At 52.0% G+C, this 20,928-nt stretch overlaps 1 protein-coding gene across 4 annotated transcripts in view; it reads right to left on the bottom strand.

Moving 5' to 3' along the window:
- Positions 1-19,694, bottom strand: part of LOC311629897 (uncharacterized protein) — a 67,198-nt gene extending 47,504 nt beyond the window's left edge. For all 4 annotated transcript variants that reach the window (XR_014796285.1, XR_014796286.1, XM_084898439.1 and 1 more), the window contains exons 1-13: positions 19,299-19,694; positions 14,318-14,401; positions 10,698-10,827; positions 9,565-9,710; positions 9,293-9,409; positions 8,479-8,621; positions 6,156-6,342; positions 4,800-4,924; positions 2,576-2,674; positions 1,959-2,057; positions 1,344-1,442; positions 726-824; positions 109-207 (exon numbers count right to left, since the gene is read on the bottom strand). Coding sequence is in view for 2 of the 4 variants with exons in the window: in XM_084898439.1 (XP_084754565.1) it covers positions 109-207; positions 726-824; positions 1,344-1,442; positions 1,959-2,057; positions 2,576-2,674; positions 4,800-4,924; positions 6,156-6,342; positions 8,479-8,621; positions 9,293-9,409; positions 9,565-9,710; positions 10,698-10,776 (1,292 nt within the window). In the remaining 2 variants the exon portion in view is untranslated. The remainder of the gene's footprint in view (positions 1-108; positions 208-725; positions 825-1,343; positions 1,443-1,958; positions 2,058-2,575; positions 2,675-4,799; positions 4,925-6,155; positions 6,343-8,478; positions 8,622-9,292; positions 9,410-9,564; positions 9,711-10,697; positions 10,828-14,317; positions 14,402-19,298) is intronic.
- Positions 19,695-20,928: the final 1,234 nt, after the last annotated feature.

Below are 20,928 nucleotides of genomic sequence, written 5' to 3'. Positions count from 1 at the left end.
GAAGGTGGAGGCCCACCAAACAGGCCCCTGCTCCAGGTGGCTTTTCCCACTCCTGACAGGGCAGCTCTCTGTTCTGAGTTTAAGTTACCGCCGCTGAGAACAACTCACATCTCAGCAGCAGGTTCCTTGGCCTCTTTTGCTTCTTTCCTTAAGTCTTCGTCCTCCTCCTCCTCCGCATTTCCTGCAGGCACTGGTTTCAGTGAGCCTCTGTAAACAGAGGAGAAAGGGAAAACAATTTCATTTATTTTTATTTATTTTTAAAAAATATAATATTTATTGATTTTTTTACAGAGAGGAAGAGAGGGATAGAGAGTTAGAGTCATCGATGAGTCATCGATCAGCCTCGTCTTGCACACCCACTACTGGAGATGTGCTTGCAACCGAGGTACATGCCCTTGACCATAATCGAACCAAGGACCTTTCAGTCCAAAGGCCCATGCTCTATCCACTGAGCCAAATCGGTTTCGGCAACATTTTGATGTTAAATAAAATGTGTATATTGACCAATGAGCACAGGCTGGGACCTGGCCCAGAATGGCCAGCATTTCCCTGGGACTCAGACATCATGGAGCTCATGACTGTCATGCTCGCCACGTTTAAATACGGGGATGGAAGCAAGTGGCCTGGGCCCACCGACCTGGCCCCTGCTCCAGGTGGCTTTCCCCACTCCTGACAGGGCAGCCCTCTGTTCTGAGTTTAAGTTACCGCCGCTGAGAACAACTCACATCTCGGCAGCAGTTTCCTTGGCCTCTTTTGTTTCTTTCATTAAGTCTTCGTCCTCCTCCTCGTCCGCATTTCCTGGAGGCACTGGTTTCAGTGAGCCTCTGTAAACAGCGGAGAAAGAGAAAACAATTTGATTTATTTTTATTTATTTTTTCAAAATATATTTATTGATTTTTTTTTACAGAGAGGAAGAGAGGGATAGAGAGTTAGAGTCATTGATGAGTCATCGATCAGTCTCCTCTTGCACACCCACTACTGGAGATGTGTTTGCCAACAGAGGTACATGCCCTTGACCGTAATCAAACCAGGGACATTTCAGTCCAAAGGCCCATGCTCTATCCACTGAGCCAAATCGGTTTCGGCAACATTTTGATGTTAAATAAAATGTGTATATTGACTAATGAGCACAGGCTGGGACCTGGCCCAGAATGGCCGGCATTTCCCTGGGACTCAGACATCACGGACCTCATGACTGTCATGCTCGCCACGTTTAAATACGGGGATGGAAGCAAGTGGCCTGGGCCCACCGACCTGGCCCCTGCTCCAGGTGGCTTTCCCCACTCGTGACAGGGCAGCCCAATGTTCTGAGTTTAAGTTACCGCCTGCTGAGAACAACTCACATCTCGGCAGCAGGTTCCTTGACCTCCTTTGCTACTTTCATTAAGTCTACGTCCTCCTCCTCCTCCGCATTTCCTGGAGGCACTGGTTTCAGTGAGCCTCTGTAAACAGCGGAGAAAGAGAAAACAATCTGATTTATTTTCATTTATTTTTTCAAATTATATTTATTGATTTTTTACAGAGAGGAAGAGAGGGATAGAGAGTTAGAGACATCGATGAGAGAGTCATCGATCAGTCTCCTCTTGCACACCCACTACTGGAGATGTGCCTGCAACCGAGGTATATGCCCTTGACAGTAATCAAACCAGGGACCTTTCAATCCACAGGCCCATGCTCTATCCACTGAGCCAAATCGGTTTTGGCAACATTTTGATGTTAAATAAAATGTGTATATTGACTAATGAGCACAGGCTAGGACCTGGCCAGAATGGCCGGCATTTCCCTGGGACTCAGACATCACGGAGCTCATGACTGTCATGCTCGCCACATTTAAATACGGGGATGGAAGTAAGTGGCGTGGGCCCACCGACCTGGCCCCTGCTCCAGGTGGCTTTCCCCACTCGTGACAGGGCAGCCCTCTGTTCTGAGTTAAGTTGCCGCCGCTGAGAACAACTCACATCTCGGCAGCAGTTTCCTTGGCCTCTTTGGCTTCTTTCGTTAAGTCTTTGTCGTCCTCCTCCTCCTCATTTCCTGGAGGCACTGGTTTCAGTGAGCCTCTGTAAACAGCGGAGAAAGAAAAAACAATTTGATTCATTTTCATTTATTTTTTCAAATTATATTTCTTGATTTTTTACAGAGAGGAAGAGAGGGATAGAGAGTTAGAGACATCGATGAGAGAGTCATCGATCAGCCTCGTCTTGCACACCCACTACTGGAGATGTGCCTGCAACCGAGGTATATGCCCTTTACAGTAATCAAAGCAGGGACCTTTCAGTCCACAGGCCCAGGCTCTATCCACTGAGCCAAATCGGTTTCGGCAACATTTTGATGTTAAATAAAATGTGTATATTGACCAATGAGCACAGGCTGGGACCTGGCCCAGAATGGCCAGCATTTCCCTGGGACTCAGACATCACAGAGCTCATGACTGTCATGCTCGCCACGTTTAAATACGGGGATGGAAGCAAGTGGCGTGGGCCCACCGACCTGGCCCCTGCTCCAGGTGGCTTTCCCCACTCCTGACAGGGCAGCTCTCTGTTCTGAGTTTAAGTTACCGTCTCTGAGAACAACTCACATCTCGGCAGCAGGTTCCTTGGCCTCTTCTGCTTCTTTCGTTAAGGCTTCGTCCTCCTCCTCCTCCACATTTCCTGTAGGCACCTTCTTCAATGAGCCTCTGTAAACAGCAGAGAAAGAGAAAACGATCTGGTTTTACATAAAATGTGTAAACTGACTTATCGGCCCGGGCTGGGACCTGGCGCACAAGGGCCGGCATTTCCCTGGGACTTAGACATCACTGAGCTCATGACGGTTATACTCGCCACGTGGGAATACGGGGATGGTAGCAAGTGGCGTGGGCCCACCAACCTGGCCTCTGCTCCAGGTGGCTTTCCCCTCTCGTGACAGAGTACCTTTCTGTTACGTGTCTATGTTACTGTCGCCCAGAACAACTCACGTCCCGGACCATCATGCTGGCCACGTGGGGATATGGAGATGGAAGCATGTGGTGTGGGCCTGGGAACCTAACACGCGAGGAGACCTGCTAAAACCCCACGGGTCAGGCTGGACCTCATCTCAAGAGAGCAAGGCTCGAAGCATGTGAAACTCAGGATCACAAATCCATGGGCTTTGAGAACTCACATGCTGGTTTCCTTGTTGGAATATGAGTCGCCCGGATTGAGGCAGCAGCTCAGGCTCCTTTGGCCAAAAGGCTGCTCAGGTGCCTCCTAATCTGGGGCTTTTCTGAGAGCTCCCCATAAAGTAGGCAGAGTGAGAAGTGATGACTCACAAACCGCTGCCTAGGCCCACCGAACCCGCTGGGTTCCCGGCGCCCTTGGCTCAGCATCTGCTTTTCCAGTCTGTGTTCTTGTCCTCCCACAGTCGTGCTCCTTGGCCTTATGCTAGAGCGCTTCCCTGTCTGCTTTGACCGACCCCCACCACTAGGCATACAATCTCAAGGAGCTCAGGCCCCGCAACCCTCCCTGGGCTGGAGGACTCCCCCCGGAGCAGCTCAGGAAGCCAGCCAACTCCCTGGCCTCCTGCAGACACTGTCTAATGCAAACCATCACCACATCATCCCCTGGGTACCAAAGCCCGATGCTTCCAGTTGGCACCTGCCCAACCTCCGCTGGTTATTTATACCCACTGCGTTACAGAGAGCCAACTCAGGCCACAGTCATTTCTGCCCCAAACTACAATGTGGCTTTCCAGGTAAGCCATCCTGAGTGGGTGGCGAGCCGGCTGGAGCTGAGCAGAAGAATCCGGGAGAAGGGTGAAGCAGCACCCTGACCCCGGGGTGCTGGGACAGGACCCTGTGGTCACTGTGACCTTGTCCCTGTCCCTCAGGGCCAGCCATACCCCACCACAAGGAAGGACAGTCCAGCAGCACTAGGACCGAGGGGTGAAGGCCACCCTGGGCCCACCAGATGCCTCTCGGGTTACTTGACTTCCAACCACAAGGTTTCCAGCACCAAGCCGCTCCCTCCTGCCTCATTTCAGGCAGCTCCCTCGGCCTCTAGACCAGCCTCCCATAAACACTCACTCCTAGTGAATCCCACTCCTTAGCGAGGCATGGACGCCTTCCACACCTCAGTGCCCCCGGCTCCGGCTTTCCCTGCTGCCACTGCGTGCGCCTTCCCTGCACCCAGACCTCCCCTGCTCCATCTTCACGCCCCCCCACGTCCCGCCCCACTGGCTGGCCCTGGCTCCATCCGGGTCAGCAGCAGAACCCCGATGCTCACCACCACGCTTCCTTCTACACCTCCATGGAGCTCCTCACCATCTGTCTGCTGTGCACACACTGCTCACATCCCATCACCCCTGCTGGTGCGTGGCCACCGGGTCACAGGTCCTGTGCCCCTCGCAGTGTCTATGCCACAGTCAGGTCCGTGTCATGTCCGCAGAGGGAGGACAATCACGGAGCACCCACAAGCCCCCCTCCAGATCACTCAGGGGAAGTCAGACACAGAAAGGGCTCATCCCGCGATCCTGGATCTCTCCCCTAGGTACCTCTCTTCACCTCTCATATTTTTTAAACGGAGCTTAACTCAAAAGCAGAGGAAGAAGGGGCTGGCAGTGGGCCATGTCTTGGAAGCCAGCAAATTGCAACCACCCCTCCTTGCAGAAATCTAGACCATTCCTGGGAAAGGAGAGTCGAGGGCTCTGGGAAGACGGTCTGTTCCCTTGCCCTGCCTTGGGGACGCCAGTGCGCCAGGGGGCTCTCTGTCCTGAATGTGGAGGCTGGGCGTGGAGCGGGAAGCCCGGAGCCGAGGGGACAGGCGTCGGTCACCCTACACCCTTACTTATTCTGAGGCCAGGTCCCCGCATGCTCTTCCAGGAGAGTCTTGCTCAGCTGTTTCACCGCATCAATTTCGCCCCACAATTGCCTTCTTTCCTCTTCCAAATCCTTAGTCAAGAGGGTGAGCGACTGAAATAGAGATCAACAATGTGTCTCCCACCACGGCCCCTGTGGCTCCACTGCTGGGAAACTGCTCCCAGAGAAGAAAAGCCACGTGCACAAGAGGGCCATTTCGGTAGGAGCCACACCCGTCGGCAGGACCAACACAGCCAATGACCTGGGGAGGACAAGTACACCGGCCAATCGGGCGGCCACTGCCCACGTGTGGCCGCTGAGCACTGAAACGCAGCCAGTCTGAGCTGAGAGGCGCCTAAGTGCAAAATGTACAGCAGATTCTGGGGACTTCACAGCCATTTTCAAAAGAAACGTAAACTATCTCATTAATGAGCTGCCCGGCAGGTGTGGATCAGCGGGTGGAGTGGCCTCCCAGCACCAGGAGTCCACTGGTGAGATGCCTATTCAAGCAACACGCCCAGGAGGAGCTGTCGGTCCCCAGGAGGGGGCGTGCAGAGGAAGCCATCACAGAAATTCTCTCATCACTGATGTTTCCATCCCTCTCGCTCTCTCCCTTCCTCTCTCTGACATCAATAAAACAAATGACGGGGTGGATAGGAATTTCGGCCTGAGGTGGGAGGGGCAGGAAAGCCAAAGCTCTGGCTTCAGTCAAACGGAGTCCAGACCCTCTGCCTCAGAGGTCTGAGGACGTGCCCCCCAGCTCACAAAGGCATCGCGAGAATTCAATGCAATGACACGGGAGCACAGAGCACAGAGCTCAGCCCAGAGGACAGAGAAAACGGCACTTGGCTATTTCCATGCACCGCCCCAACTCTGCAAAAGCAAAGGTCAGGGCCTAACCAGTTTAGTGCAGTGGATAGAGCATCGGACCTCGTACTAAAGGGCCCTGGGTTCCTTTCCGGTCAAGGGCATATGCCTAGGTTGTGGGCAGTATCCCCTGCGGGGGTGGTGTAGAAGGCAGCTGAATGATGCTTCCCTGTCATCATTGATGTTTCTATCTCTTTCTCCCTCTCCCTTGTTCCCTCTCAAATTAAAAAATATATATATGTGCTTAAAAAAAGAAAACAGCAAAGGTCCGCTGAAAGGTCTTTTCTGACACATCCCCACCAGCCAAGGTGCTTGTGCCCGTTAAATGCCTCTGGCTGCCTCCCGGCCTCTGGGTGACATTCACACACAGTGTTTGGGCACAGACGCCAATGAGGACCCATGCGGACCTGGCTGGCCCCCGGCTGTCAGCGCAGGGCTCAGGCCCGGTGTCCTGAGGCCCACCAACCCCAGTTCTCACCTCGCACTGGGCACTGAGCTTTGGTAAAGTTATTTCCTTTGATCGTTGCTCCAACATCATCTTGTGGTACAATTTATGAAAGCTCTGGACAGTCTGCTGCTCGTTCTCTAAGGAGCCCTGCAGTTCCTGGTTCTTGGTGAGCAGCTCCTCCTGCCCCGCCTGCAGCTGCTCGGTCCAGGAGGTCAGTCTGCGGGTGGAGAGCCACAGGGCCCAGGGCTGAGGAGCACTCCCAGCCTCCATCCCAGGGGTGCACCTCCATCACACCCACCACCCCTCTGGGCCTCAGGGTGTCCCCTGAAAATGAGGGCTGAGCACAGTCAGTGCTTCTCCAACTGTGTCCGCTGGGGTTCTATGTGGCCACCCAGTTGTCTCCTGTGGGCTGGGGACACAGGACAGGCAGGCTCGGACACTTCAACAGAGCAGCCTGTGACAGCCGTTCCCATGGAAGGCTTTGCAGAGCCGCCTCCTTGGAAAACGGTTCTTGCACTGAAACACTTTTGGAAAACGTGGAATCAGAACATCTTTGCTCTGAAACTGTCTTTGCCCAGCTCTTCTCCCCAGCCCAAGTCCCTTTCTGATTTCAACTCCTGACACAAATAAACTGTGAGATTCTGGATCATTATGTAAAGCCACTGACATCAGCATCATCATCATCATTGTCATAATTACCCGACTGGCTTTCCGGGGCAAAGGGTTATACCTGAAATCTCAATGCCCAGAGGCGCACAGACTCCATATGAACACAGAGGGCCCCTGTTTGGCCCACACAGCTTTATTATTTAATTTAAGTTAGTTAGTTATTTAATATTTTAAAATGTCAAGTTTCACATCAACTCTCAGCTATCACCCTTCTCGGAGGGTGGGAGAAAGCATAGAGCAGAGGCCCCGGCAGGTGTGGCTCCGCAGAGACAGCGTCCGCCTGTGTACGGAACCGCCTCGGGCTGGATTCCCAGTCAGGGCCATGCACCTGGCGGTGGGATTGCTCTGTGGCATAGAGGGGTGTGTGCTGTAGGCAGCCAGGAGAAGTGTCTCTCGCATCGCTGTTTCTCTCTAGCCCGCTCCCTGCCTTCCTTTCACTCCCTCTGAAGGGCAGTGCAAAAATAATCCTGAGATGAGGATTAAGTTTTTGTTAAAAAGCAGAAACAAAAGGATGACCCGGCAGCGCAGGCCTGCCTCTAGCTGACAGCCTTCAGAGGGTGTGCATTCTCCAGGAGGCCTGGCCTCCGGCTGACACTCCTCCCCGACCTGCTGGACCTGCCTGCCCCCGCAGGCACCTGAGTTTGTAGCCCCAATATCCAGTCCAACAAGGCTGCGCAAAGGAAGGCTTCCTGTGGTCACGCCTCTGGGATGAGATAAGACCTGGATTTGAATCCTGACTAGCCACTACCCCCAGGATTGACCCAAACATCTTAGTTACTCTCTCAGAGCCCCTTTCCTCATCTTTATGGGGGGAAAAAGGATAATAGCGCAGTCAATTCTCACGATTCACAGGATAATGTCCTACGAAGCCACTGTGACCACTGAGTCAGTGTAACTGCAACTGTCCCAACTGTTCCTGGAGTCTCTGGCCACATTTTTGTCAACCAATCAAGACCTAAAGACGCTTTGGTTACTATGCTCACAGCCAACAGCACCATACCTCGGGCCTGAAGGACCCTCAGGTGCCACTCCGATATTTTCCACAAGGCGCAGCACAGCTTGCACTTGGGGACACTAGACAGCCGTGCAGCACTCCATTCGGGGCCATTTCACACAGCAACATCGCCACCGAAAACCACGAAAATAGAACCCACGGTCCTCAACGGAGCGCGGAAGGGACGCTCCTTTGCAGTGTGAGAGCTGAAACAGGCAGGAGTCAGAGGCCTGTTCAATCGCAGCTGCAAAAGTGCACATCAGGTGACCCCCGTGTCTCCCCCACTGGACAGGCCCCTCAGAGGCCACGGGGACCGATGTGGGGGCGACAATGCAAGTCAGCCAGGAGGTGAATTCACCCACAGGGAACGTGAGAATGACGCGGAGCGAGCACACGTCCTTCCCGGGATCGCAGGTGTGAGAGGATGAAGATGCTTGTGCCCGACACCGTCATCACCATCGTCATGTGGGATGGGCGGCCCTCCAACCCTGGACCGCGCTCCATCCCAGCTGTCACTATCCTTCCATCCCAGCCACCAGCTGGAGGCCCTTCCCCTGAGACCATCAGCTGTGACACTAACGGGAAAGGGGGGTGGTGCGGGGGGCCTCACTGGAGCTGAGCTCAGGGGGCGCTCAGAGAGCTGGTGGGAATGAAACCCGGCAGATGCCGCTGCAGGGCGGAGGCGGTTACCTGGCCACCTCCTGCTGCAGCCTCTCATTTTCCTGGGTGACCAGGGCATTGGTCTCCTGCTCCCACAGCAGGGCCTCCTGGACTTCAGTCAGCTGCTTCGCCTGCTCCCCCAGCTCCTCAAGCTGCATCTTCTCGGCCCACTCCTGGTTCACGGGGAAAAGGTGAGGATGCCTCACTGGGTGCAGGCCCCGGGAGCTACTCACTCCCCATCCCTGCACCCCCACACCCAGTGAGGGGCCAAGAGCAGGGCAAGTGCAGACCCCAAAGGAGCAGGGACCCTCGGGGCCGGCAACACCCAGCCATGCTGAGTGCGGTTCTCCCAGCGCTTAAGGAACTGTGCTGGGACGGCCCAGGGCATGAAGGGACCATCACATGGGGCTACGTGAGTCCCGTCTCCTCTCCACACATGGGAACTTTAGGGCAAATGGATCAGCTCCTTGGTTGCCTTCTTTGACCACATTTAAAACCCCATTTGTTAAAGCACATGGAACCTCAGTAAGGATGCAGAATACCTGGACAACACTAACATCTAATTTTCCCAGATATTGACAGAACAACCATCCACCCTGCATAGCCAGCAGCACCTCCTTCTCGGGCCCCCAGTCCTGTCCATCAACAACAAGATGGCCAGTGTCCCGGCGAGGCAATACCTGCCCCGGGGCCCGGCCGTGGCTGAGAATTGCTGGTCTGAGATGCAGCTGAGCTAGGGAACTGGTCACCGGGAATCACTGATCAATGACCAGGACACGGTTGTGATCCTGGACCCTCCCTCTGGCAGGCAGGGGCAACGGGGGCCTGTGCTCTGAGTGCCTACCTGCAGGGACCTGGGCAGCATCTGAATTTCTAAGAGTTTGAACAGCTTTTCTTTGAGGCTTCTCAAGCGATGGTTGGTATCCTTCTCATTTCGTAGTTGGATCTCCAACTCTGCCACCTATAAGCCAAAGACCCAGCCCATGCCAGTCAGGTCACAAAGTGAACTTGGCTTTAAAGCAAACCGCAAACCTGTCACCCCCTGACAAACCCGGCCTCCGGCTGGCCCATATGTTCCGGACACACACGCGCACACACACACACACACTCCGTTACCTGCTCCCGGAGCTGCCGGTTCTTTTTCATCAGCTCCTCACACTTGCTGTTGCTCTCCTGCAGGGCCTGGGTATCGCCCTGCAGCTCCAGGACTGTGTCCTGAGGGGCCTGGGAATTTTGCCCCAGTGCCAGGGTCGCGCTGGAGGCTGAAGAACAAAGTGGAGTGAGAGCCCGGATCCTGGGGCCTCCGCTCCCCTCTTGACTCCGCCTCGAGATGGTCATCCCTCCGAGAGGGCCATCCCCCTGAAGCCAAGGTCTAAAGACCAGAGACGGCCAGCTGGATGCCCTCTGTCGTTCGCAGGGTGCTGTCGCTGTGGGTTGTGGCCCCTCTGCTGGCTCCTCTTGGGTGCATTGGGGAGCCACCCAGAGTTTAAGAAGAAAGCAGGTGACCGTGGACAGGCCAATACAAAAGTTCAAGATGCTCAAACTGCCGGAACCACTTTTTGCCAAGTTCCAACCTGACCGTCAAGTCAAGGGTTTCAGACACTCACAGAGAAGGCAAACACATGGCATGGTCTCTGCCAACCCTCAGAGTGGGGTGTTGGGTAGCTCAGCTGGCAATGTGGGGGGCACAAAAATTGACCAGTATGTCTGTGGGGGGTAGAGCCTCTGGGGCGCGTGTGCCCAGAACTTACCACCCCTGGGTAAGGCCCTTGGGGAGGAGGGGTCCCTGAGCAGCCAGCCCCGGCCCAGGGAGACAGAGCAGACTGCACCCATCTGCCCGATGAGGACAGGAACGGAGGAAATCCGGGCTCCTGTGACAGTGCAGGTTAGTGACCGCTGGGGAAGGTGCCTGCCATCCAGAGCGCTCAGTCCCCCACGCACAGTTGTAAGACAGCCGCTGGGGGTCAGCGTGCTGTCCTCTGAAGGCTCCTGGGACTGTCCACATGGGAGCTGAGAAAACTGGCAGCACTGACTTTGTAGTTCATGTCCTGACTTCAATGCTGCCAGACCCTTCATGTTCTCCTTGGGGAGAAGGCAGTTGACAGTTCCAAACAGCCCTTGAATCAAACCCCATGGACTTGGGCTGAGGATGGGCTGACCCAGGAGATTCAGAGCCAAGGGCTCAGCTCCCTGGCTGAGGGAGAAGCTGCGGCTAGGCCGGCTCCCCAGCGCCAGGGGCTGCTGCCTACCTTCTGACTCCTGGCCCAGCTCCGCGCTCCGGTGGTCGGACTCGTTGATCCTTAGTCCCTGCTCCGCCTCCAGGGCCATGTTGTCCCCCAGCAGCTCCTCAAGGAACTGCTGGGGGCTCTGTCCAGGCTCCTAGTGCAAGAAGAGGGGTGGGTGAGGATGCGCACCAGGGCACCCTCTGGGCAGGCCCTGCCCCGTGCAGCTGCCCTCCTTCCCCCGGATGCAGGGCCTCCATGCACCTGCTCACTTCCTAACGCACAGCTGCACAGAAGTGACTCCAACACAGGGCCCAGCTGGGACACCTACAGCCACTAAGACATGCTGCCCCAGTGGTAGGTGATGAAGACCCCGAGGTCAGTGATGTCTGAACAAAGTGACGCACAGCACAGAGCTGTAAAGCAAGGATAGGAGGACGGACAGCTGTGAGGCCCTTAGCTGGTTTAACATGTCTTGGAAAGGCCATGGGGACCGACAATCACAGCTTAACGCACATCCTAGATGCCAGCAGAGACCCTTTTTGCCACATCAGCCACCTACATCTATCCTTTCAGAAAAGCAACACAGCAGCCAGGCCTTATCTATAGGTTTTTTTGTTTGTTTGTTTGTTTGTTTTTGTTTTTTAAATATCTATACTAATAAAAGGGTAATATGCTAAATAGACCAGTAGTCTTCTGGACATCCTTCTAGAGAAAGCCAAGGTGGTGGGGACTAGAGCACAGGTGTTAGGGGCATCAGGCCGGCAGGGGAGAGAACGTCAGAGTGATCAAACCAGCAGCAGGGGAGAGGAGTAAGGGAGGGATCAGGCTGGCAGAGGAGCAGTTAAGGGATGGTCAGGCAGGCAGACAGGGGAGCAGTTAGGAGCCAGCAGTCCTCGATTGAGAGAGGGATGGCTGACTGCCATATTAGGCCTGATCCCTACAGATCAGGGAGCCCCAGATCGGAGAGGTGCAGGAGGCCAGGCTGAGGGCCCCCCACCCCGAAGCATGAATTTCATGCACCGAACCTCCAATGTATTTCTTTCAAATATATTTTTATTGATCACAGAGAGCAAAGAATATGGAGAGATAGACACATCAATGATGAGAGAGAATCATTGACCGCCTGCCTGCCACAGGATACGCCTCGGCATGGAGCCACAACCTGGGCATCACCCCTTCAGCAGGCCCTGTCTGCTTTGAGGGCCTCTGTGGTGCCCACTTAAGACACTAAGCTTAGCCTATGACTCTTGGCTGGCAGCAGGCCCCTGTGTCCGCAGGAGCAGAAAATCAGGGAAGCACACCACATAAACCTAACACTGCCCCATCTCTGGTACCCTGATGCGAGAGTGTCTGACGTGTACAGCCTCGCCTGCTTGGATGAGAGACCTGCTGATAGGTATGGGACTTCAGTGAGCCCATTTCCTTAACCAGGAAGGGGTGGGGCAAAGAGCTATCCCGGTTTGAGGGCTGAGCCTAGGCCTCTCAATTCCACAGTCACTCCACTCATCTGGGCACTAGAAATAAATGGCTATTCGGGCGAGTTGTTGTTAAATACAGTTTTCTTCTGAACAGGTCACACATATCGTCTCAGAAAACCAACAGCTCTGGACAGTGTCCCGGAAATGAGGGCTGAGACACAACAGACAGGACTGTGGGCCTCCGGGTGTCAGGCACATCTGGTGTGGGACGCCAAGGGTGGGCCCTCACAGGCCCCCTCACGGGAGGAGTCCGTGGGGCCTAGTCCTGTCCAAGGGCCCAGCACACTCGGGGGAGCCGATCCGCTCTTTCCCTCATCTCTCCTCCTGCCCAGATCCCTCCCGAAACCAGCAGGTGTCCTCGGGGGCTGAGTCTCCCCAGTCTGCCTTCTCATTTTGGGAACACACATACACGGGATGTGTCCGTTGCTCTCGGTAGGCAGCTTTCAAAGCCTGGCCCCATGCACAGTTCTAACAACTGGGAGTGGGCAGTAGCTCCTGCGTTTCCATTTTGTGTTCATTTTACCCCCACGATCCAGAACCCAAGTTTCTTGGTGGAAGGGAAGCCGTGGACCTACTGCCAGTGGGCGCGGTTCTGATCAATGCCTGGCAGTGGGAAGGGTTAGCTTACAGACTGTGGAGTCGCCTGGGCCCCGTCTCTCTGCCCATCCCTAGACCAGAGCTCGGTGCCCTCTGTCCTTGCTCATTCAATCTTCACAAGAGCCCCGAGGGGGAGGCAGGGAGAGTCCCTTCTTACCCAGGAAGAGGCTCTGCACTCACCGACTGTATGTCCACCGGCTCTTCTCACACCGACTTTTCACACCGACTCTCCACAAACTGACAGTTCACCAAACTACTCCGCACCCTCCAACTCAGCACAAACCCTGTCCGCTCCCACCAACTCCTCACCTACCGACTCCTAACCCTCCTACTCCACGCCTACCCACTCCACAACCACCCGCTCTGCACCTAACATTCCACTGTCTCCATGCTCACCATGCCAAACGGCTCTAGGCCCCGCATTCTAAACAGCTCTGCCAGCGGCTCAGACCCCTCTCCCTACAAAACTTCAGATTTAGCTGGGCATATAAAAAATAAAGCAACATAAAAGTTAACTTATACACCCTATATCATTATAAATGGAAACTAACCACTTCATTCTAATATGTCTACCCATGTTTTGAAAAATTACTTTCTTCCCATCAGACAAATTATAAAGATTTGACCCATTCCTTTAAGGGAACAACACATTCGCTTTATTTTGTGAAGTCTTACCTAGAGAGCTCAGCTCGGGAATTCTTCTCCCCATCCACTGGGAAGAGTTCAGACATAGAACCCTGAAGTCCACCAATCAATTGCCTAAAAAACAATTTGACAGACCACCAACCAATATGCATTTTATATAAAAAATTACCAAAGTAATGCTGTATATTTGGAAAATACTTTATTTATTTAAAAATATATCTTTAGCCAAAACCGGTTTGGCTCAGTGGATAGAGTGTAGGCCTGCGGACTGAAAGGTCCCAGGTTCGATTCCGGTCAAGGGCATGTACCTTGGTTGTGGACACATCCCCAATAGGTGTGCAAGAGGCAGCTGATCAATGATTCTCTCTAATCGATGTTTCTAACTCTCTATCCCTCTCTCTTCCTCTCTATAAAAAATCAACCATATATATATATATATATATATATATATATATATATATATATATATAGAGTTCAGAGGAGAAAGGAGAGGGGGAGAGAGAGAGAAACATCAATGAAGAGAGAAGCATTGATCTACTGCCTCCTGCAAGCCCCATAATGGGGATCCAGCCCCCAACCCGGGCATCTGCCCTGACTGTGTATGGATCCGTGATCTCCTGGTTCATAGTTTGATGCTCAATCACTGAGCCATGATGGCCAGACTGGAAAATATTTTAACAATAGGATTATGTATATGACTTTCTGTGGAAGGAGTACTGAATTAGCCCATGTAAGAAAGACATTTAGAGAACAAATATATAGGTATACTCAGAACAGAATTTAAACATTTAGGCTGCCAATCAATGAGCTAAAAGTGTCTACCCATGTTTTGAAAAATTACTTTCTTCCCATAAGCCAAATTATAAAGATTTGACCCATTCCTTTAAGGGAACAACACATTCACTTTATTTTGTGAAGTCTTACCTAGAGAGCTCAGCTCCGGAATTCTTCTCCCCATCCTCTGGGAAGAGTTCAGACATAGAACCCTGAAGTCCACCAGTCAGCTGCCTAAAAAACAATTTGACAGACCACTAACCAATATGTATTTTATGAGAAAAATGACCAAAGTAATGCTGTATATTTGGAAAATACTTTATTTAAAAATATATCTTTAGCCGAAACCGGTTTGGCTCAGTGGATAGAGTGTCAGCCTACGGACTGAAAGGTCCCAGGTTCGATTCAGGTCAAGGGCATGTACCTTGGTTGAGGGCACATCCCCAGTATGTGTGCAAGAGGCAGCTGATCGATTATTCTCTCTAATCGATGTTTCTAACTCTCCCTTTCTCTTCCTCTCTATAAAAAATCAATAAAATATATTTTTATCTTTGCCCATAGCTGGGGAAAGAAGTCTTATGGCCGGGCCATGAGAACTAGTACTGTAAAATCCAGTGTGGATTGGGGCTGAGTGACACACAGGCTGCTGGAGACCCAGCTGCTCCTCTTAAAAGGCCAGCACCACAACTGGATTTACAAGCTCCCACTTGTGCCAAGTCCAGTGCCTCACAAGGCTCTGGGGACCCAGACAAATACGGGGAGAAACTGGACTGTCTGGCATCGGGGCATGAATGCGGGGGCGGCTTTCTTCCAGATGGAGATGCTAGTAGTGGTCATTATTCCTGTGCTGGAACCTCCCTGTTGCAGGGCTGACTGGCAGCCATTTCTGTTTGCTCTACCCTGAATATTCCCTTAGACCTCTCCTCACCCAATTTACAACCCCAACCAAGCTATGAGCAAAGGCTATTATATATAAATGGCCTGTCCTTGTTCAGCCTAAAACTTGTCTACCAAACTGCAGCTGGATCAGGAAACTGCAAAGCTATCAATAAAAATCCCAAGGCTGGCACCAGCACCAGCCTGCCTTGCTTCACAGCTGGGCCTCATCCTGGCACCTCCAAAGCCCAAACAAAGAGGAGGAATCTGCAGATATCTCTGTAGTTTCTGCTGGGTGATCTGAGGCAGTGGCTGACTTGGCACCTCCTTGGAGATCCAAGAGTCAGTGTACCCAGTGGTCAGTGTGAGACCAGACCAGATTACAACCCTTCACATGCATAAGTGACATCCTCAAGGGGCAGACTCAGTGAGCACCAACGCCCCACCAAAGTAAGTCCTGCCCCATAAGGATGTCTCCTGCACAGCAGCTCTTTCCCTGTAGACCCAGCAAGTCCGCACAACCAATTGGCCTGGAAGGTAATTCCTCCCATTGATACCAACAGCAATCAAGGATTAACTACAACAATACTGTGCACACAGCTCACAAAGGAGTACACCAAGAGTGTCCCATCTCAGGTGATTGGGGAGGCTGAGTCACTAGGCACTATAGGAAACCTACCAACCAAGGGCACTCTATCAATTCAAAGAGATTTAGCAGTTACCCAATACCTAGAAACAAACAGAGGATAGCAACCAAAATGCAGAGACAAAGAAACATGTCACAAATGAAGGAATTGAAGAAAGCAAAATAGTGCATATAGAGGTCAAAACCAAAGTTATAAGGTTATTCAAAAATCTTCTAGAAACCTCTGAGAAACTATTGTGACTTTCAAAGAACTTAGTGAGAATACAAAAAAAAAAAAAAAAGAAAAAAAAAAAAGGAAAAGGATCAGTTGGAAATTATGTATACATGGACTAAAATAAAGAATAATATATGGAGATTCAACAGTAGACTAGAGGATCCCAAGAATGAAATCAAAGTTCTGAAATATGAGAAAGCAAAAAACACCAACCGGAAAAACAATAAGAAAAAAGAATCCAAAAATATAAAGATAGTGTAAGGAGTGTCTGGGAAACCTCAAGCATACCACTATCCGAATTATGAGGGAACCAGAAGAAGAGAGAGAGCAAGAGATTGAAAACATATTTGCAGAAATAATGACAGAACACTTCCCCTACTTAGTGAAAGAATCTGACTTACAAATCCAGGAAGCACAGAGAGTCCCAAGCAAGAGAAACCCAAAGAGGGCCACACCAAGACACATCATAATTAAAATGCCAAGGGCAAAAGACAAAGAGAGAATCTTTTTTAATTCAATAAATACTTATTGTTCAGATTATTGCAATTGTTTCCTCTTCTCCCCCCATAGCTCCCCTCCACCCAGTTCCCACCCCATCCTCTCCCTTTACCTCCCCACCACTGTCCTCATTCATAGGTGTACATTTTTTGTCCAGTCTCTTCCCACACCTCTGAAGAATTGTCAGTCCACTCCCTTTCTATGCCCCTGATTCTTTTATATTCACCAATTTATTCTGTTCATCAGATTTTTTAATTCACTTGATTTTTATTTTTATTTTATTTTTTCTATTTTTATTTTTTAGAATATTTATTGCTGTGAAAACAAACCTTGTAGTACAGTAGATGAATCTTGGATATTAAGATTCATCAGTTGAATCAAGTTAAGTTGAAAACCTGGTAAGAAATCTGTGTGTGCCTGTGAGAAAGTCTGTAAGCCAGTTGACCCAAGAGCAACTGAGATATCTAACTGTTGAGTGAGACCAGATATTATTTTAAATCTCCATTTTTGGAAGGCAATTAAAAATTACAATTCCAACAGCCCACAAACCATATTTTAAAAATCGTAGAAAGCAATTAAAACTACTTGCAAAGAGCCTTTTTCCCAGCTCAATTTCAGCACCCCAAGGAGAAATAAAAAAGCATCCATGACTATCACAGATGAAAACAAAATGAACGTCACTGGAATCAGTTGTTTTTCCCCACCTTGACTTAGCAGGTGAGAGGGTGTGCTTACAGGCAGGTCCCATTGCCCGGGCAGGTTGCTCTGTGCTGCTTCCACCAGTCCCTGCGGCCCTGTAGCAGTACTGCACACTCAGACGGGGTCTTAAAATGTGTGCCCTGTGGGGGTGTGTCTCCTACCGTGTACATGTTGATGCGCTGATTTGAAAAGTACTGACTCTTCCAGCATAAACACTTCAGCTGGCTGGAATAAAGGGCCCCTGAGAGGAGCTCACTGCCACTATTGTCAGGTGTTTGCGATGACGTTTTGCCTGTTTTCTCTTTCATATACAATATATAATGTTTATTGTTAAGATTATTACAGATATCCCTCTTATTTCCCCCATAGCTTCACTCCACCTGGGTCCCACCCCACTGCAGGCCCTTGCCACCTTATTGTCTGGGTGGGAACTGGGTGGAGGGGAGTTATTGGGGTGGGCGGGAACAGGGGAACAATTGTAATAATCTGAAATACACAGAAGCATACTTACTGCATACATGCATATAAGATCTTTGTCTAATCTCTTCCCCCATCACCCCACATCCCATTTCTTCTGACAATAATCTGTCTGTTTCATTTCTATGCCCCTCATTGTTCCATTCACCAGTTTATTCTGTTCATCAGATTTTTTATTCATTTTTAGATTCACTTGTTGATAGATATGTTTCTGTTGTCACTATATTGCTCATAATTTTCTATCTTTACCTTTTTCTTCTTCGTCTTCTTAAAAAATACCATTCAGCATTTCATATATGTAATACTAGTTTGGTAGTGATGAAGTCCTTTAGCTTTTACTTATCTGTGAAGCTCTTGATCTGACCTTCAATTTTGCATGATAGCTTTGCTGGGTAGAGTAATCTTTGTTGTAGATTCTTGCTATTCATCACTCTGAATATTTCTTGCCAGTCCCTTGTGGCCGGCATAGTTTCTGTTGAGAAATCAACTGACAGTCCTATGGGTACTCCCTTGTAGGTAACTAACTTTTTCTCTTGCTGCTTTTAAATCGAACCCGGGACCCCGACTTAGCCAGCAGTCTAGCTTCTTGGAGACAAGAGCACCTTACATGTCTGTCTGCAATGCCACACATCCAACAGCACTCATTGTGATTCACATGCTGACCCTGGAGGAGGAGGAGGCGGGAGCAGGGCCAGGTCAAGGCATGGAGCCCTGTGGAGGGGCACTCTGGAAGGGACACCTACCAAACGCAGACCTGAGGAACCAGCAGCTGTGCCCAGCCATGCAACCACTAGATCACATGTGTCAAACACAAGGCCCGCGGGCCAAATCCAGCCCGCCAGGCCTTGCAATGTGGCCCGCACCGCGCTGTCATCACTGCACTCCGCTGTCAGTTTATGACATTGTCAGTTTATGACTGTTCAGTAAACCATTCGGCCCGCGATTTAGGCTGGATTTTAGATTTTGGCCCCTTCTCTGATTGAGTTCGACACCCCTACACTAGATGGAAAAGATTAAACTCTGAGGAAAAGGATCTGGAAGAGGAACCCAGATGGAGGGGCAGGGGAGAAGAGTAGGTTTCGGGGGCTGCTTCAATTGTCACATACATGTGTCACTGCTGAAGGGCAAACACTAAATGCTGCAAGCCTCCAGAGAAGGAGCAGATGGGTTGCAGAAAAACATGACCTCACAGAGGCCAGCGCCCATAGACAGGGCATATTCTTTAATTAATAAATAATGTCAACTGTGAACTCCCTATTGGAGCTCCTCACTAAAGATCAACCTGAAAAGCAAAACATGAACACGAGATGTTATGTTCAAAGGTAACTTTAAAAAAGAGAAATTAGCCCAGGGGCATGACTCAATGGTGGAATGTCAACCAACGAACCAGGAAGTGGGGGTTCAATTCCTGGTCAGCACACATGACCAGTTTGCAGGTTCAGTCCCCAATGTGGGGTGTGCCGGAGGCAGATGGTCTATGATTCTCTCTCATCATTGATGTTTCTATCTCTCCCTCACCCTTCTTCTCTTAAATCAATAGAAATGGTTTCAAAAAACAAATTAGAATGCTGTAGTCATCAAGAAAAATTCATGTATAAAATTCTATGGTGGAATGTTATCAACACAGGAATGGATTGACTCAAGTACAATTTCCTCAAATGTATTGGACGTCTTCATATAAAATATAACTTCATATAAAAATAATTGAAAAGGAGCAATACCATCCATGCTGCTGGAGTTGCGTGAGCACACACGGTAATTCCGGCGGGACTCCCATATCTGCAGAGACCTGATGGCTGAAGGATCCATGAGCAGCAGCAGCTCCGTGAGGGACCGTGGGCTTGGGACACACTCTGGGTCCCACGAGGCCGCTCCTGGCACCACAGACCTGGAGCTCACGGGGCCCCTGGCGTCACTTCCGGTGTCCGTCCTGCCGCGAGGAAGGCTGAAGGGCCCAGTGGGCAGTGACCTGGGCACAGGTCCAGGTGGTCGGGTCCGTGGCTTTTACTCCCTGTCGGTGACTTTGTGTGTGAGCCGAACCCTTGGGCTGAGGAGGATCCGGTCCCACACGGAGGCCCTGGGCTGAGGAGGACCCGGTCCCACACCGAGGCCCTGGGCTGAGGAGGATCGGGTCCCACATGGAGGCCCCGGGCTGAGGAGGAGCCGGTCCCACACGGAGGCCCCGGGCTGAGGAGGAGCCGGTCCCACACGGAGGCCCTGGGCTGAGGAGGATCCGGTCCCACATGGAGGCCTTGGGCCGGGAACGCCCCGGAGCTGCGCCCTGAGGGCCCACACGGGGCAGAACGGCCCGGGCTCCATCGGCCTCTGCGGGGAGGGCGGCCTGGCAGGTGAGGAGGCGGCTTCCTCACAAACAAACCCCGACTCAGAGGGGCCCCCTCGGCCGCTGGAGCAGCAGAGCGGGCCCGATGCCTGGAGGACCTGGAGCCGAGCGGGGCGGTCCTCAGCCCGCGCCCCAGGGCCCCGCAGAAGCTGACTGACTGCCCAGTGAGCGCTGCTCCGCGCGGGGCTGCCCTCCCAGGCCGCAGGCACGGCTCCTCCCGGGCTCAGCCGCCTCAGGGCCCGCCCGCCGCCCCCAGGCCCACCTCCGCCTCCAGGCTCCCTGGCCCTGCGCTGCCTGAGGGCCCTCGGGTCACACAGTTCCAGCAGCAAGAGCACCTGCAGCTGACTTCCGGGAGGGGCGGGACTTCCGGGCAGAACGCCGTGGGCGGTGCACTGCGAGGAGCCCGAGATCACCCCCTTCTGGCCGGAGGCGGCAGGGTGCAGTAGGCAGCACAGGGAATGAGCAGCAGGGAAATGGCTGTGTTCACCCAGGTGGTCCCAGGACTGATGGGCTCCTGTCCGCGAGGAGGTAGTGGAAGGGTCTTCCTGTTTCTCTGTTCCTCACTGTTTGTCCCCAGGGCGGGACCCGTTCCCGCGCTGCCCGTGGGGAGGGAACTCTGCTGGAGAGGGAAGAAGGGCCTGGTTCCAGTGAGTCCACCAGGAAACGGAGCTGCGTGACTTGGGGCTGAGCCCTAGCCGCTGTGCCTGGGCTCTGAAGGCCCGACTGCTGGAGCCTTAGGACGAGGAGGCCTCAGGGGCTGCCAGGCCGTTTTTCTGACTGTGTGTCATACTTTAATAAGAAGCCGTATTGATCCAAGGCAGTCCTGCCCAGGCCCGCAGAAAGGGGGCCCGAGGGCTGGGTTCCGCCAGGACCCCCATTTACTTGGTGGGGCAGGTCTGGATTCACGCGAGGACTTTTTTTTGAGTGTGTGTGTGTATTTAAAAATATATTTTATTGATTTTTTTTTTACAGAGAGGAAGGGATAGAAAGCTAGGAACATGGATGAGAGA

Source organism: Pipistrellus hanaki (genome assembly GCF_964339955.1).
Source record: "Pipistrellus hanaki genome assembly, chromosome: 1".
NCBI classification, from domain to species: domain Eukaryota; kingdom Metazoa; phylum Chordata; class Mammalia; order Chiroptera; family Vespertilionidae; genus Pipistrellus; species Pipistrellus hanaki.
The sequence above is the reverse complement of the archived record's forward strand: the minus strand, read 5'-3'. Positions and strand labels throughout refer to the sequence as shown.